General features: G+C 36.7%; 1 protein-coding gene across 3 annotated transcripts in view; it reads left to right on the top strand.

The window, feature by feature from the left end:
- The window catches only part of SESTD1 (SEC14 and spectrin domain containing 1), a 139,186-nt gene that overhangs the window by 73,781 nt on the left and 47,843 nt on the right, over positions 1 to 17,562 (top strand). For all 3 annotated transcript variants that reach the window (XM_069577065.1, XM_069577067.1, XM_069577066.1), the window contains exons 6-7: positions 13,994 to 14,107; positions 15,239 to 15,336. In XM_069577065.1, coding sequence (XP_069433166.1) covers positions 13,994 to 14,107; positions 15,239 to 15,336 — 212 coding nt within the window. The remainder of the gene's footprint in view (positions 1 to 13,993; positions 14,108 to 15,238; positions 15,337 to 17,562) is intronic.

The following is a 17,562-nucleotide window of genomic DNA, read 5'->3' on the forward strand; positions in this document are numbered from 1 at the left end:
AAAACCACTAGACCATTCAGGTATGACCTAAATCAAATCCCTTATGACTGTCTTCATTATTGACTGGTAATTTATATCTCTTAATTTTTTCCAGTGGTTGCCCTGGGTTTATCATATACATCTTTAATTAATGGAGTCTTTTCTTCAAATAATACACCATTTAACACTGGTAATCCCTTAGTACAGTTTATCTCTAATACCTTCCTCCATTCTTTTCATACATTTTACTTTCTCTATACTGTAAGCACAGAATATGCTGCTACTATTTTTGCTGTAATATCTTTATAGAAATTAAAATAAAATTTAATTTCATATGTCTTCACTTATGATATTTCCAGTATTGCTCATTTCAGCTTTTTGGCCGGTGTAGTCCTTCTGCCTAAAGAACTTCCTTTAAACATATCTAGCATTGTAGGTCTGTTGGCTTTGAATTTTCTTAGATTTTGTTTGCCTGAAAAAAATGTTTCTGTTTCAGGTCTGAAAATTATTTTCAGTTGGTATCGTTTTTTTTTTTTTTTTCCATTATTTGACTTTTTTTTTCTTTTAGCATGTTAACTGTATCACACCTTCTATATCATATCTGTATCATTGCCTTCTCACTTCCTTGGTGTCTGAGAACTCTGCTGTCACTTGTATCTTTGGTCTTCTATAGAACTTCCTTTAAACATATCTAGCATTGTAGGTCTGTTGGCTTTGAATTTTCTTAGATTTTGTTTGCCTGAAAAAAATGTTTCTGTTTCAGGTCTGAAAATTATTTTCAGTTGGTATCGTTTTTTTTTTTTTTTTTCCATTATTTGACTTTTTTTTTCTTTTAGCATGTTAACTGTATCACACCTTCTATATCATATCTGTATCATTGCCTTCTCACTTCCTTGGTATCTGAGAACTCTGCTGTCACTTGTATCTTTGGTCTTCTATAGGTTATATATCTTTTTTTAATCTCCTTAGCCACCTTTAAAATTTTTGCTTCATTTTTAATTTTTAGCAGTTTTATTTGGTATTAATTCTATTAGTTGTTTGCTTCATTTCTTGGATCTCTGATTTGACTTCTGTCATCAGTTTTGGAAAATTCTTAAGACATTTTCTTTTCAAATATTTCCTTCGCCTGATTTTATTTTTCTACTCTTTCTAGACCTCCTATTGCATGTATGTTAGACGATATGAAATTTTCTCACCATTCTAGGTTGGTGTTCTATTTTATTTTTTTCTTTTTGTGTTTCAGTTTGGATATTTTCCTGTTGATCTGTTTTCAAGTTCACTGCCTGATTCCTTAGCTGTGTTGAGTCTGTTGATGAGCCATTTGTAGATGGACTTCATCTCTTTTTATCATGTGTTTGGTTTGTAGCATTTCTTCTGGATTCTTTCTGATGGTTTCTGTCTCTTTGCTGTAATCCCTGTGTGTTTTGCCTGTTGTCTTCCAGATCTTCCATGAGAACTTCAGGCATAAATAATAGTTATCTTAGTTCCTTAGCCAGTAGTTTCAGTATCTGGGGCTCTCTTACTCGAGTTATATTGTTTGGTTTTTGGTCTTGGCAGTATGTTGTTTCCACTCTTGCTTTTTGTATGTTGCATGTTGGACATCTTGTTAGGACAGTAAAGACTGAGATAAACTGTATTTGTGCCTGTACATGAGCCCCTCTTGTTTTTGCTGGGCACTTAGGTGGGACAGGGATGGGCTTGATTTAGTCTAGACAGGAGTTGAACTGGCTCTGGCTGTTGCTCTTCTTTTCCTTGGGGCATGACAGGCTTCAGACTCCTCTAGAGTGGGTGTTTGTTTCACCCTCAGCTGTAGATCTTTCTTTTGTGCCTGTGTGTCCCAGAAAAGGTTTCTCTTTGCACGCCGCTCAGCAATAGACTACTGTTACTTGTTACTCAGTGTTCGTCAGTGGTTCATTTTTTTCTTGTTCTGATTCAGCTTCGGTCTTAGGAATGCTTTGGGACCCAGGGTCTAGAGGGTCTAGGACCCACTTTCCCAGCTTTAGGAAGACTAGCAGTCTGGGTTCATAATATATCCCTGCTTCCACTAGGATAGAGGGCCTTTCTTTCCCCTTCCTCCAGCTGCAGTGGGGTTTTGCGTTCAAAGGGCTTCCCAGGTGGTTCAGTGCTAAAGAATCCACCTGCCAAGAAGGAGAGGTGGGTTTGATCCCTGGATCAGAAAGGTCCCCTGAAGAAGGAAATGGCAACCCACTCCTGTATTCTTGCCTGGGAAATCCCATGGACAGAGGAGCCTGGCGGGCTATGGTCTGTGAGGTTGCAGAGAATCTGACACAATCAAGTGATTTAAAAACAAAACAGCATAGGTCATCCTGTCTCACTGGCTTCCCTCAGCACCTGAAAGTTCTTGTCCCTTAGGGATGACAGAGTTGAGGAATCTGGGCTGTGCTTCAGCTTCCTGCCTTTCCCTTGGTGGTTGCTGTCCCCTTACCCCAGGTCTTTTTTGTAATTTCTTACCTCCCTATCCACAATCTTTCTCATGAGTCTCTGAGAGATCTGTGGAGAAGAATCTGCAGGTACGTTTGAATTCTTCTTGTATCTTTGTTTCCAACAGGTTCAGTACCTTTATACCAAACCACATTTGGCCTTTAGCAATTCATTGGAAAATTTGGCTGGATTCTTAATCTGAGTTGTATCATACCTGGTATTTTCCCCAGGTAAGCAAGTGTTCCAGCTCCATTTGTCCTTGAAGGAGGGTCTTTACTGGTTTTCCTGTGGACTTAACTCTGTGATGTGTTAAAAAAATGTCATGTTTCAGATTAATTTGCATTATTTTGTTGTTCTTGTAAGGATTGGAGCAATGTTCTTTCCATCTTTCTACATATCCTAAGCAGAAGACAGATGTTTTGTTTTCCAGTGTTATCTGGAAAACTTTTGTCATGGGCTGATTTGACTGTGATGTAGACTTACTAGAACTGTTCGCCAGTAGTGCAAGGGAAGGCAGCCCTGGCTGTTGGCTAGGAAAGCTGTTAGCCTAATTGCCAGATGAAAAACTGCATCCCATGGAGGAGAGTCAAAAGTGGACTGAGGGAAGACAGTAAACGCTGAACGCAAGAGGCCTGCATGTAGCCCTGGTGAGCGAGTATTTCATTCAGGCAGGGAGGGCTGCCTTATATGCCAGGGCCATGCAGGAAGTGTTGCTCTGATGGAATGCAGAGTGGACAGAGGCCAGTAGTTCAGAAGCTAACACTGTGAACACCAAGTAAGAGCAGAGATCCCTTTCGTGAGGAACTTGTCACATCCTGCTTAAGTGAGGCATCTGCTCAGAAATGGTATGCCTAGTTGGGTTTCATGCTATATGAATTTGTAATGGCTAAATACCTTGCATCTTAGAGGGTAAAATGGAAGACAGAGAATTCCTATCTGCCTTGAACTGATATCGTAGATAGTTTAGTTTTAACTTAGTTTTAAAACTGTGGTTTTACAGCTTATTGTATCAGTATATTTCTTTCACATATTGAAGAGATCCAGCTATTTTTCTAGCTAGATAAGTAAAGAAGCACTAGACACTTATTTAAAAGCCTGATGTCTTAATGAGATGAGAGTAATTTCAAATGCTGGCTAATATACCACCAAACATAATCTGCTCTAAGGGGCAATTCAAAACCAGTCATTAAATGATACTTAGAACTACATATCATTATAGATGTTTGTTTGATTAACAGTTACTTTCCTTGATGTTATTTTGGATCATTTGAGTTGTCATAATTGAGCTTATGTTTTAGTATATAGTCTAAATATTTTTAAAAGAATAACTTATGAGTACTGATATTCCTATAAGCAAAAGTTTATGTTTTACCTTATTGAATTATTCATCACAAAAATTTATTACCAGCTGTCCACAGTATTCATCAAATAAATATCCGGTTGTCATTTTAATGACAGCTTGTTACCGTGATTTCATATTTTCCTGCCTATTATCCTTTCTATTTTTTTTTCCCCCCTCTGGATGACCTTCCTCTTGTCCAATTGCCTAGTGTTTTTCATCAGCCATTGAATATTCCTCATCTCAGGACATCTCATTGGTCATCTAAATATTTCTTTATATATTCTTCCTGTCTCTGAAATAGATACCTACCTGTTCCTTGTTAGCAACTCAGATATTCCAGGGCTTTCTGACCTTCAGTAGCATTATACCTGGTGCTTTGGTACCTTTTGCTGGTTAGTTGATAGTATCTATGTAGTCTAATGACAAGGTAGAATTGAAGTAGTGCTGGCATTAATCTTAAATTGAGAAACTAATAATCAAAAGGATCTTATTTTCTCATTCTTTATTGTCATTCATGAAGGTAAATTTTTTTTTTTTACTGGTAATGTTAACCAGTAAGAGCAGTAATGTTAACCACCAGTACTGTTAACCACTGTTCTAAGTTGTCTTCTTGTCTTATTTCTTCTATTATGTCATCTGATCCTTTTTTCTTTTTGAGGCCATACCAGTGTTAGGATCCAGGACCAGACTTCCTTCATGTTTCTGTCGAGAATACCTGTGGTACCATCACTTCTGACTTCTTTCTAGTTTTTGCAGAAAATTATTTTCTTTAGTGAGAAAAATATTCCCCAGCCAACAGATACAACCAAATATTCACATTGAAATAGTATAACAGATAACATACACATGAATCTGTATTAAGCACTCAGAGACACACTTGCATTTTAGATCTTGCACACACATTTTTAGCATGAATCAAATTTAAAAAGTAAAAGCATCTGAGTGCCTACAGAGTGAAAGTTTCAGTGTTAGATTCTTTGAGAATTTTTTATTAGGGAAGGATAAGTATTTTAGTTATAGATGGAAGAGTGGGAGTAAAGGAGAAATACGTTTTGGGTCTTTCTGTAAATTAGATTCCAGTAAACCTTCATAAATCTTTGATTAAAAACTTTATGATAAATACCTTTTTCCTCAAACTTGTTGAACAGTGGTATGTACTAGTTAGTAAAATATTGTGGTTTAGTTGTTTAATTTGTCTTTTCTTAACCTCTCTCTAACATATGTAAAGTAAAGGAAAAAATATTTATGTAGGACATTACTATTTTAAAAATGTTAAGTTTTTATTTCCTTTGAAAGGACTTGGCAAAAGTTTGAAAAACTCTCGTAGACAGTATTTTTCCCTCCATCTTATAGTTCTTCCATGTTACTCTGGTTCACTTTACACTTGTTACCAGGTGTCAGATTTCCCTGGAGATATATCTAAAGTTTAAATTTCTGCTTATTAAAGTGATAACTACTTTAAATATAGCCAATAACCCTTTTCTTTTAAGATTTTAATTATATCTGTACATACTAAGATATTCATGGAGATGAATATTTGAGGATAATTAACATTGGTTGTGCTTACTCAACCGCTCAGTCATGCCTGCCTCTTTGCAATCCCATAGACTGTAGCCCTCCAGGCTGCTCTGTTCATGGGGATTGTCTTGGCAAGAATACTGTAGTGGGTTGCCATTTCCTCCTCCAGGGGGTCTTAACAATCAGGATATGACCCCACCACATCCCTGAATAGATGAGATAAAGCATATGCTAAAGAGTGATTTTCATAAGGCTAAAGTCACGACACCCATGTGACTATAAAATAACCATAAGTGAAACACATCCTGCAACTCATTACCTAACGAAGTCATCGGTAACTTGTGAGGTGTGGTTCAAAGAGCACTTGAGGAATTTAGGATTTTTATAGACAGATAAGATTGCCAGAGTAGACACAATATTTGCTAATGTCCTAATCCATAAATTCTAAACTTTAAGATTCTGTTACCCTACTGAACATAAATTTATGCTATTGAAATAGTATGTGTATAACGTATAGTATCCACATGAATTTGTACTAAGCATACAGAGACACATTTTCATTTTAGATCTTGCACACATAAATAAAATTATTTTAGCATAAATAAAATTTTTAAAAATCCACCAATCATACATCATTTGCATTTCTCTTGAACAAAATCTAAAATTTACCCCTTGCTCCTACCGAGATTAGTACCTATTGAAAGAGAAAGTCGGTTAAAGTCACAAGTCTAGCTCTGCGTGAACAAACGCCCAAGAATATCTTTTGCCCATTCCCTAAGATTTAGATAGTGTTTCTGATATGTGAAGTATATTTTTAATAGAATTATATATTGTAAAATTTGAATTTGAACATTAGTGACATCAGTTCAGTTTAGTTCAGTCACTCAGCCATGTCCAACTCTTTGCGACCCCATGAACCGCAGCATGCCAGGCTTCCCTGTCCATCACGAACTGCTGGAGTCTACCCAAACCCATGTCCACTGAGTTAGTGATGCCATCCAACCATCTCATCTTCTGTCATCCCCTTCTCCTCCTGCCCTCAATCTTTCCCAGCATCAGGGTCTTTTCCAATGAGCCACTTCTTTGCATCAGGTGGCCAGTATTGGAGTTTCAGCTTCACCGTCAGTCTTTCCAGAGAACACTCATTACTGATCTGCTTTTGGATGGACTGGTTGGATCTCCTTGAAGTCCAAGGGACTCTCAAGGGTCTTCCTGAACATTCAGATCATTGCAGAATAATAGAAGCTATTTTCTGAAATTTGGTACTACTGATTTTAGTACCAATCTCTCTATAAGCTTTGTATTCCTAACCAAGACTAGTGGTTTTTTTTTTAATGTTTTCCCATATTATTTTCCAAATTATTAAATACTTAAAGGAAGAATTCACTTTTTAAAATTTCCCCTTTTCAAAAATATAAGCAATTTCTTTTTCATTTAAAGTGTTGATGCTGTCCAGTTGCTCAGTTGTATATGACTCTTTGCAGCCCCATGAATGGCATCATGCCAGGCTTCCCTGTCCTTCACTATCTCCCTGAGTTTGTTCAAACTCATGTCCATTGAGTTTGTGATGCCATCCAACCATCTCATCCTCTGTCACCCCCTTTTTCTCCTGCTCTCAGTCTCTCCCAGCAACAGGGTCTTTTCAAATGAGTCAGCTCTTCACATCAAGGGGCCAGAGTATTGGAGCTTCAGCTTTAACATCCATCCTTCCAGTGAATATTCAGGGTTAATTTCCTTTAGGATGACGGGCTTGATCTCTTTTGCTGTCCAAGACTCTTTAGAGTCTTCTTCAGCACCATAGTTTGAAAGCATCAATTCTGTGGCACTCAGCCTTCTATATGGCCAACTCTCACATCTGTACCTGACTACTGGAAAACCATATGGACCTTTGTTGGCAAAGTGATGTCTCTGCTTTGTAATGCCTGTCTAGGTTTGTCGTAGCTTTTTTTCCAAGGAGCAGTCATCTTTTAATTTCATGGCTGCAGTCACCATCCACAGTGATTTTAAAGCCCAAGAAAATAAAGTCTGTCACTGTTTGTATTTTTCTCCCCATTTATTTGCCTTGAAATGATGGGACTAGATGCCATGAACTTAGGTTTTAGAATGTTGAGTTCTAAGCCAGCTTTTTCACTCTTCTCTTTCACCTTCATCAAAGACTCTGTAGTTCTTCTTTGCTTTCTACCATTAGGATGATGTCATCTGTATATCTGAGGTTATTGATATTTCTTCTGGCAATCTTGATTCCCGCTTGAGCTTCATCCAGCCCAGAATTTCGCATGATGTACTCTGCCTATGTGTTAAATAAGCAGAGTGACAACATACAGCTTTGATGTACACCTTTCCCAGTAATACATTAGCTTTTTTTTTCTTTATACCTTTTGATCCCCTTAACACATTTCTTCACACCCCACCCCACCTAGTCGTTCTCTGTATTTATGAGCTTGTTTTTGTTTGCCAACTTAGATTCCCCATATGAGATGCTATTTATCTTTCTCCTTCTGACTTAGCCAGAAGGTAAAGAGGTTTTGGAGAAACTTCCATGCTGTTTTTTTATTTAGATTTAAAAAAATTTCATGTTGGGTTGGTTTTTGCCATACAGTAATGCAAATCAGCCATAATTACACAGACATTCCTTCCATTTCCTCTCCTCCTCTCCCACCTTCCCTCCCTCCAAGTCATCACAGAGCTTCAGACTGGGCTCCCTATGCTACACAGCAGCTTCTTACTCGCTGTCCATCTTACACCCAATAGTCTATGTGTATTGATGCCACTTTCTCCATTTGTCCCACTCTCTTCCTCCCCTGCTGTGTCCACAAGTCCATCCTCTGCCTGTGCATCGCCTTTCCTTCCTTGAAAATAGGTTCAGGAATATCATTTTTCTAGGTTGCATATATATGTTAGTATAGTAGATTTGTTTTTCTCTTTCTGACTTACTTCACTATGATAACAGGCTCTAGGTTCATCCACCCCACTAGAATTGACTCAGATTCGTTCTTTCTATGGTTGAGTAATATTTCACTGTATATACGTACCAGATCTTCTTTGTCCATTCATCAGTTGATGAACATCTAGGTTGCTTCCATGTCCTGGCTCCTGTAAACAGTGCAGCTGTGAACATGGGAATACATGTCTCTTCTTTGTTTACGGCTTTCTCAGAGTGTACGCCCACTAATGCAGTTGCTGGGTCATATGGCAGATTTATTCCTCATTTTTTAAGGAATCTCCATACTGTTGTCCATAATGGCTATATCAGTTACATTCCCACCAACAGTGTAGGAGGGGGTCCCTTTTCTCCACCTCCTCTCTAGCATTTATTGTTCGTAGATTTTTTGATGATGGCCATTCTGACTGGTGTGAGGTGATACCTCACTGTTTTGGTTTGCATTTCTCTAATAATTAGTGATGTTGAACACATTTTCATGTGTTTCCTGTCTGCCCATTTTTGAATTGGATGTTTGTTTTTTGCTGTTGAGTTCTGAGTTCTTTATACGTTTTTGGATATTGGCTCCTTACCAGATATATGATTTCCAAATACTGTCTTCCATTGAGTTTGTTTGCCTTTTTATTTTGTTGATGGTTCCTTTTGCTGTGCAGAAGGTTTTTAGTATGATGCAGTCCTGCTTATTTATTTTTATTGCTTTTACTTTTGGTGTCAGATTAAAAAAAATCAGTGCCAAGACCTCTGTCAGGGAGTTTACAGCCTGTATTTTCTTCTAGGAGTTTTAAGGTTCCAGGTCTTATGCTCAAAATTGAGCTATTTTGAGTTAACGTAAGCTTAACTGAGTTTAAAATCTTTCTAATATTATCAATTGACTAGTTAGGTGGAAATCTATCAATCATTTGGAAATCTATCAGTCATTTAAGATTTATTACTAAGCTGGAAATTATAAATGATACGGTGGTTTTACTTAAAAGAAACGCTTGTCAATAACAGAACTGTAAAATTCACTGCTAGTTGTTATATAACAACTTAATAAGGAGCATAAGAATGGTAATAATCCTAAAAATTTAACTCAGAGCAATTATCCTGATGAATAAATTGTACTCATTTCACCAAAATTATTATTTATCATAATGTCTTTAGTACTCTAAAAATTATGGTAAAAAAGATAGTATATAATGTGATTAGAGCAAATTTGGATCTTCATTATGGGGACTGAAAGACTTTCTACACAAAGAGTTGTCTACCAGGTTAGACAAACCTGTACTCATATAATTGCTTAAAAGGAAATATAAAAAAGTATAAAAGTAAACCAGCTAATTTTTTTTTTTTTAGTATAAAAGTAAAATTTCAAAGATCAGGTTATAAAAATAATTTCCCCCTCTGTTTGTGCTGGCATAATACCACTTTTCATCCTAATTTATGTGTGATTTTATCCAACATGAAAATAGATAATTTTAAAGATGATTTACGATTCATTCTGTCTTACATAACTATTTTAAAATTAAAGATTATGAATTGCATTTGTAGATAAGTCAAAATTGGTCTTTTTACTTTTATGTTAAGATAGTATTATGAAGTTCACTTTGATGCAGTATTTTATAATAGTAATAGTTTAGTGAATTTCTTTTTTAAACTTAAACTCATTGCATATTATTTCTAATTATATTCTAGACAAAGCAATAAAATTGCTGTATAATGATACAAGATTTTTGTAACTGGGAAGTGCTGCTTTAGAGTGGTATAGTGGGTTATTTTCTGAGATGTTCCATTCCTCTAAGAATGGTATTAAGTATTTTTTGAAAAATGAAATGTCAAATTCATGGTTCCATCTTCTCCACAAGTAGATATTGTTTGATTTTTAAGAAGATTTGCTTTAGAGCTAGCAAAATGGGACTTTTTATTAATTAACCATTTTAGAGTAGATGAAAATGTCAATAGATATGGAAGTTTTATAGATAATATAAAGAACTTAATAGATAATAAGATAATAGATTATAAACTTTATAGATAATAAGAACTGATAATAGTATGTCTAAATGAATGTTCTAATACTGTTATGTACTTGTATCTTTCTATGTGTTAATCAGTCGTGTCCGACTTCTTTGTGACCCCATGGGCTATAAACCTGCCAGGCTCCTGTGTCCATGGGATTATCCAGGCAGGAATACTGGAGTGGGTAGCCTTCCATTCTCCTTCCTAACTCAGAGACTGAACCCACGTCTCCTGCATTGCAAGTGTATTCTTTGCTATCTGAGCTGCTAGGGAAAGTCTGTGTCTTTTTGTGTCTTTTGTACTTTGTATTAGAATGTTCAGCAGTTGGGTCATTATTTATGTGTTTTCATATTTTGAATCTTAGGGTAAAAAGGGGGTCACACATAATGCATGTGACCTCAATATGTTTTGAACTCTTATTTTCTAATTTTCTTTTTAATTTTGGTGATCATTGCTTTGGAGGACTAAATTTTTATTTAATTATTTTTATTTTCCTCTTTGCCAGGTAATAAAACATCTCCCATAAGATAAAATGACTCCCTGATTTGCACTGTTTTATATTTTAACTTGTGTGCAGGTTAGGTGTATTAGTGATTTCTTTAAGAACTGTTAAGAAAAGGGAATATAGGAAATTTTCCTAGTATAAATTTTTGAAATGTAAGAAGCTGCAATGAATGGTTTTAGAGAAAATAACCTAGCATGGGAATCCAAATTTGTCTTACCACATTGATTTGGAAATGTGTTAGGTTTTTTTTTTTTTAATATATAGATTATTTACTTTCTAATCTGTTTCTGTAATTTACTAAGGTCCAGAGATCTTTCTCTAAACAATTTCCTTTTTTAAAATTAGGGTTAGGGTTAGAATTAGCATTCTAATTTCACCTCAGACCTTAAGCCTCACTTCCCCATGCTCAGCCCTGAAAAATGCAGTATCATATTTTTGCTTGTGTATTTGAAATTACTATGTTTGTGAAGTCACATTCTTCTGTGATGGTTGCTGTCACTTAGAGTTCAGTTTGCTGTCTGTTAAAAGGTGATTTGTCCTCTTGGAAGCAGTTGTCTGTATAGCTTATGTGTTGCATTCTGGCAAGTGGTGTCATTCTCCAAAGGCAGTTGAAAACAACACCAGCTGTGTGCTGAGAGGAAGGCTTCTCCTTTCTTCTTAGGAGGACACTCCTGACTCACTTGAAAAGAAGATTCTTAGATACAGCCATTTTCACACAATAAGATTCTTTCCTACCATTGCAGACTTCTCCTAAAATGTTGTTTCCCTCATTCTTTTTGAAACATATGTTATGCAATAAAATAAAAACAGTTGTGGCTTTTTTTGCCAGCCTCCTCTGCGCTTTCTCCTCACCCTTGCCATCTCAATAAAAGTGAGATTATTGCAGCGGAAATGGAGATATTTCACCACGGTAGATAGTTCTCTAAACTGTTAATTTGAAGTGATGGTGGTTTTGAGTCAGATCACCTGACTGTTTAAACCTTTGTTTTCTTTCTTGACTTTGTTTCGCTTTGAGATGCCTTTGCTGTTGATACAATTTGGTATATCTATATAGCAGATCGACTGTTTTCACTTTGAACAGCCACCAGTGAATTTTAAAAGAATATGGATACTATAAACTTTTTTGTAGTGATGGAGAAAATTTGTCTTATGCAAATTTCCATAATTATCGTGTTCTTTTGTTTACATTTGTTTTGCATAAATAAAAATATCATAATAGCAGTAATCTTAGCCAACTATTTAAAAAATTATATTTAGTAAGAGATAGTATATTCTCATGGAGAAGGAAATGGCAACCCACTCCAGTGTTCTTGCCTGGAGAATCACAGGGATGGGGGAGCCTGGTGGGCTGCTGTCTATGGGGTCGCACAGAGTTGGACACGACTGAAGCAACTTAGCAGCAGCAGCAGCATAATCTCAAATATATTTTGCATCATGGAAGAAAGTGAATCTGTACTCATTACATTTAAATTGATTTTTAGGAAAAAAAAAGAAATATTCAGAACTTATAAATTCACAGAAAATAACTGAATTTTCCCTTTGGCTTTTGTTGTTGATAATTGCTAAGTTGTGTCCTACTCTTTGAGACACCATGGACTATAGCCCACTAGGCTCCTCTCAGGAGGATTTCCCAGGCAAGAATATTGAAGTGGGTTGCTATTTCCTTCTTCAGGGAATCTTCCTGACCCAGGGGTCAAACCTGCATCTCCTGCATCAGCAGGCAGATTCTTTACCACTCAGCCACCAAGGAAGTCCCTCCCTTTGGCTTACTAAACTTGAAATCTGTTGCTAATGAACTTTAAGGTATTTAGGAACTACAACTGCGCATGAACTTAATGTATTTAGGTGTATATAGTGAGATGAACCAGAGTGGATAGAAGATGACAACTGCTGTCTTCACTGCGCAAGATAGGTTATTTATTGGAGAAAATGACCCAAATTAAATGTATAGGATGACAACTCATTAGAATTATGACCTCTTAGAGCTTAAAGAGACATCATAGATAATTTAACGCAGCTGCCTTCTTTGGCACATGGATAAGCCTGGAGTGAATTCCTTTAGGTTGTCTTCTGCAAGTCAGTGAATTTGTGGCAGAGCTAGGACAGAAACCTGGAATAACTGGTGCCTGGCTTAGTATCCTTCCAGTTATCGTATAATAATGTTTAACCTAGGAAAGGGATTCGAAATCATTTGTGATATCCTGGTAAAGCTTTTGGCCCTCTGTGCTACCATGACCAAAGAGAAAACATTTAGATTTAGAGTATTTTCAGTAAAGGTTTTAGAAACAAACTGGAAAACTTGTAATATACTTCTTTTTATAAAAACGTGCAAAACTCTCTGGAATATTATAGAAGTAATAACCTATGGCTGATTCGTGTTGAGGTTTGACAGAAAGCAACAAAATTCTATAAAGCAATTTTCCTTCAATAAAAAAATAAATTTAAAAAAAAAAAGCTCATTTACTTTGTAGAAGCATCTTATTCATCCTTATATTCCCAGCTCTGGAACATGTCACTTCTCATAAATAATACTTCTAATAAATAAATGTAGTGTCCACTATGGAGAAGGAAATGGCAACCCACTCCAGTATTCTTGCCTTGAAAATGCTATGGGCGGAGGAGCCTGGCGGGCTACAGTCCATGGGGTCGCAGAGAGTCAGGCACAAAACAGTGAATGTTGAAAAAATGAATAACATATCATTAAACTGTTAAGTTATAAGGGCTACATGATACCAGTTTCTCAGGAGATATGTTTTCACTGTTCGAATATTGTGCCAAATAAGGGAAGATTGAGGGCAGGAGGAGAAGGGGCGACAGAGGATGAGATGGTTGGATGGCATCACCGACTCGATGGACATGAGTTTAAGCAAGCTCCAGGAGACAGTGGAGGGCAGGGAAACGTGGCGTGATGCAGTTCCTGGGGTCACACAGAGTCAGACACGGCTTGGTGACTGAACAACAACAGCTAAAGGGACTGACTTTTATACCAAGAAATTACTCACATTGATAAGATTTTGAAAAGATTTAAACTGAGCTGCTAGTCTCTTTTTTTAAAATGAGATTTTAGAAATGGATTATGGTAGCTCTTTTCTTAAAAGATATTGACAGTTTATTGAATTGCTTTTAAATGTTGTTATATTATTAAATATTTATATTATATTTAATTATGTTGGAAACAGTATTGGATATTACCACCTCATCACTTTTCTTGACATTAATAGTGGCTCATTAAGTGGTTTTTATTTCTTTTTTTTTTTTTTTACCTTTATAGGTTATTTTAGTATCTGCCAATAAATTGACTCGTTATATAGAACCATGCCAGTTAACGGAAGATTTTGGTGGGAGTCTCACCTATGACCACATGGATTGGTTAAATAAGAGGCTGGTTGGTATATTACAATGAGATAACATGTTATTACATATAAATAAGATATTTTGATAGCTATTTCATTTTAATCCACTAAAATGTAGATTGTTTTTCATTGTTCAAAACCAAAGAAATATAGCATGTACGTGATAGCATTATGCTTGAAAGCAGGTACTCTGGAGACAGACTCACACGTGCTAACTATTACTGGTGTCATTAGCAGCAGTATTAAAGTTGTAAATCTTTTGAGTTGAATAATAGTGGCATAATTTTCTGAGAGATAATCTAGTTGGTGCACCATTTTCAGAGAAATATTTAGACGTCAATTTGAGTTGAAAAGCAAGGTTAAAGTTTTTATTTCTGAAAATATATCTTCTTTCTCAGAACAGACTTTGGAAATCTGCTATTCTGTACACAAATGCATTATTGTTTAATTGAACAGCTGGGGACTAAAAGAACAGATTTAAGTTAATGTAGTTTAGACTATATGCTAATGTTTTGGAGAACAGTGAGTTAATGGATATTTCAGAATGGATAACCAGTTCTTTTTTCACCGTATTTTGAATAATGATATTAGACAAATAAGTGTCTATTTTGTTATAAACAGACTTGCCCAAATCCCTTTTTAGAAATATTTTAATGAATCATGTTAAGATTATAACTAATTTATTCTTCTGCTACATGCTTGTATATAAAACTTTTAAACTATTACATATAGTCAGAATGATTAATAGAATAACATAAAGAAATATTCTTTTAACTGAAATTAGAGGCTTAGAACTGGTCTAAATAATGTTCATATAGTGAAAATGATTGTTGGTGCAGATGTTTCTTAAGGAAACAGGAATAAATATAAACTGATCTGATTGAGAAATAAAATAATTTCTTAATGTATTTAAATTATAAAAATTCCTTATCCATTGAAACTATTCACTGTTTTCGAAAGCAGTGTTGTTTCTCAGTTGTAAAAAACAGGTGGTTTTTGTCTTTTACATTGCTGGGCTCTAGTGATTGACTTGTGAACTCTGATATCCAGAGCTGGAACCAGAATCCCCCCTGGCTAATTATGTTGCTCTTTGTTGGAAATCTTTCTGTTCATATGAACTTCTAAGGTTATTCTTAATATGTTAATAAAATCTCATACTGTAGGTTTTTGAGAAGTTTACAAAGGAATCTACATCATTATTAGATGAACTTGCATTGATTAACAATGGAAGTGATAAAGGAAATCAGCAAGAGAAAGAAAGGTAAGTGGCTTCTTGTTGTTCAGTCAGTAAGCTCTTGTTTTTATTTGTTTGTTTGTTTTCTAGTCACTGAGTCTTGTCTGACTCTGTGACCCCATGAACTGCACCGCACCAGGCTTTCCTTTCCTTCAGGATCTCCGGGAGTTTGCTCAGATGCATGTCCATTGAGTTGGTGATGCCATCTAACAGTCTCATCCTCTGTTGCCCCTTCTCCTGCCCTCAATCTTTCCCAGCATCAGGGTCTTTTCTAGTGAGTCAGCCCTTTGCATCAGGTGGCCAAAGTATTGGAGCTTCAACATCAGTCCTTCCAATGAATATTCAAGGTTGATTTCCTTTAGGATTGACTGGTTTGATCTCTTTGCTGTCCAAGGGACTCTCATGAGTCTTCTTCAGCACCACTATTCAAAAGCATCAATTCTTCGGTGCTCAGCCTTCATTATGGTCCAGCTCTTAAATCTGTACCTGGCTACTGGGAAAAGCATGGCTCTGATTGTACGGGCCTTTGTTGGCAAAGTGATGTCTCAGCTTTTTAATACCCTGTCTAGATTTATCATAGCTTCTCTTCCAAGGAGCTAACATGTTTTAATTTCATGGCTGCAGTCACCATCTGCAGTGATTTTGGAGCCCAAGAATATAAAATCTGTCACTTGTTTCCACTTTTCACTCATCTGTTTGCCATGAAGTGATGGAACTGGATGCCATGATCTTAATTTTTTGAATGTTGGATTTTACACGAGTCTTTTCACTTTGGTCTTTCACCCTCATCAAGAGGCTCTTTAGTTCCTGTTCACTTTCTGCCATTAGAGTGGTATCGTCTGTATATCTGAGGTTATTGGTATTTCTCCTGGCAGTCTTAATTCCAACTTGTGCTTTATCCAGTCTGCATTTCATATGATGTATTCTGCACATAAGTTAAATAAGCAGGGTGACAGTATACAGCCTTGACATACTCCTTTCTCAGCTTTGAACCAGTCCATTGTTCCATGTCCAGTTGTAACTGTTGCTTCTTGTCCTGCATACAGGTTTCTCAGGAGACAGGTAAGGTGGTCTGGTATTCCCATCTCTTTAAGAATTTTCCAGTTTGTTGTGATCCACATAGTCAAAGCTTTGCCATAGTCAAGAAAACAAAAGTAAGTGTTTTTTCTGGAATTACTTGCTTTTTCTGTGATCCAGTGAAAGTGAAGTCACTCAGTCATGTCGGACTCTTTGCAACCCCATGGACTGTAGCCCACCAGGCTCCTTCCATCCATGGAATTTTCTAGGCAAGAGTACGGGAGTAGGTTGCCCTTTCCTTCTCCAGGGGATCTTCCCGACCCAGGAATCAAACCTGGGTCTCCCGCGTTGCAGGCAGACGCTTTACCGTCTGAGCCACCAGGGAACCAGGGAGCCAGTGAAAGTGAAGTCGCTCAGTCGTGTCCGACTCTTGGCGACCCCATAGACTGGGGCCTACCAGGCTCCTCTGTCCATGGGATTTTCCAGGCAATAGTACTGGGGTGGATTGCCATTTCCTTCTCCAGGGGATCTTCCCAACCCAGGGCTTGAACCCGGGTCTCCTGCACTGTAGACAGATGCTTTACCGTCTGAGCCACCAGGGAGCCAGTAGATGTTGGCAATTTGATCTCTGATTCCTCTGCCTTTTTAAAATCCAGCTTGTACATCTAGAAGTTCTTGGTTCATGTACTGTTGAAGCTTAGCTTGAAAGATTTTGAGCATTACCTTGCTAGCATGTGAAATGAGCTCAATTATACGGTAGTTTGAACGTTCTTTGGCACTGCCTTTCTTTGGGATTGAAATGAAAACTGACCTTTTCTAGTCCTGTAGCCACTGCTGGTTTTTACAGATTTTCTGACATATTGAGTGCAGCACTGTAACTGTATAATCTTTTAGGATTTGAAATAGCCCAGTTAGAATTCCATCACCTCCGTTAGCTTTGTTTGTAGTGATTCCTCTTAAGGCCCAGTTGACTTCACATTCCAGGATGTCTGGTTCTAGATGAGTGATCACACTATCATGGCTACCTGGGTCATTTAGACCTTTTTAGTATAGTTCTCTGTATTCTTGCCACTTCTTCTTAAACTCTTTTGCTTCTGTTAGGTGCATATGATTTCTGTCCTTTCTTATGCCCATCTTCGCATGAAATGCTCCTTTGATATTTCCAGTTTTTTAAAAGAGAACTCTAGTCTTTCTTATTCTACTGTTTTCCTCTCTTTCTTTGCATTGTTCACTAAG

Source organism: Ovis canadensis, chromosome 2, assembly GCF_042477335.2.
Source record: "Ovis canadensis isolate MfBH-ARS-UI-01 breed Bighorn chromosome 2, ARS-UI_OviCan_v2, whole genome shotgun sequence".
NCBI classification, from domain to species: Eukaryota; Metazoa; Chordata; class Mammalia; order Artiodactyla; family Bovidae; genus Ovis; species Ovis canadensis.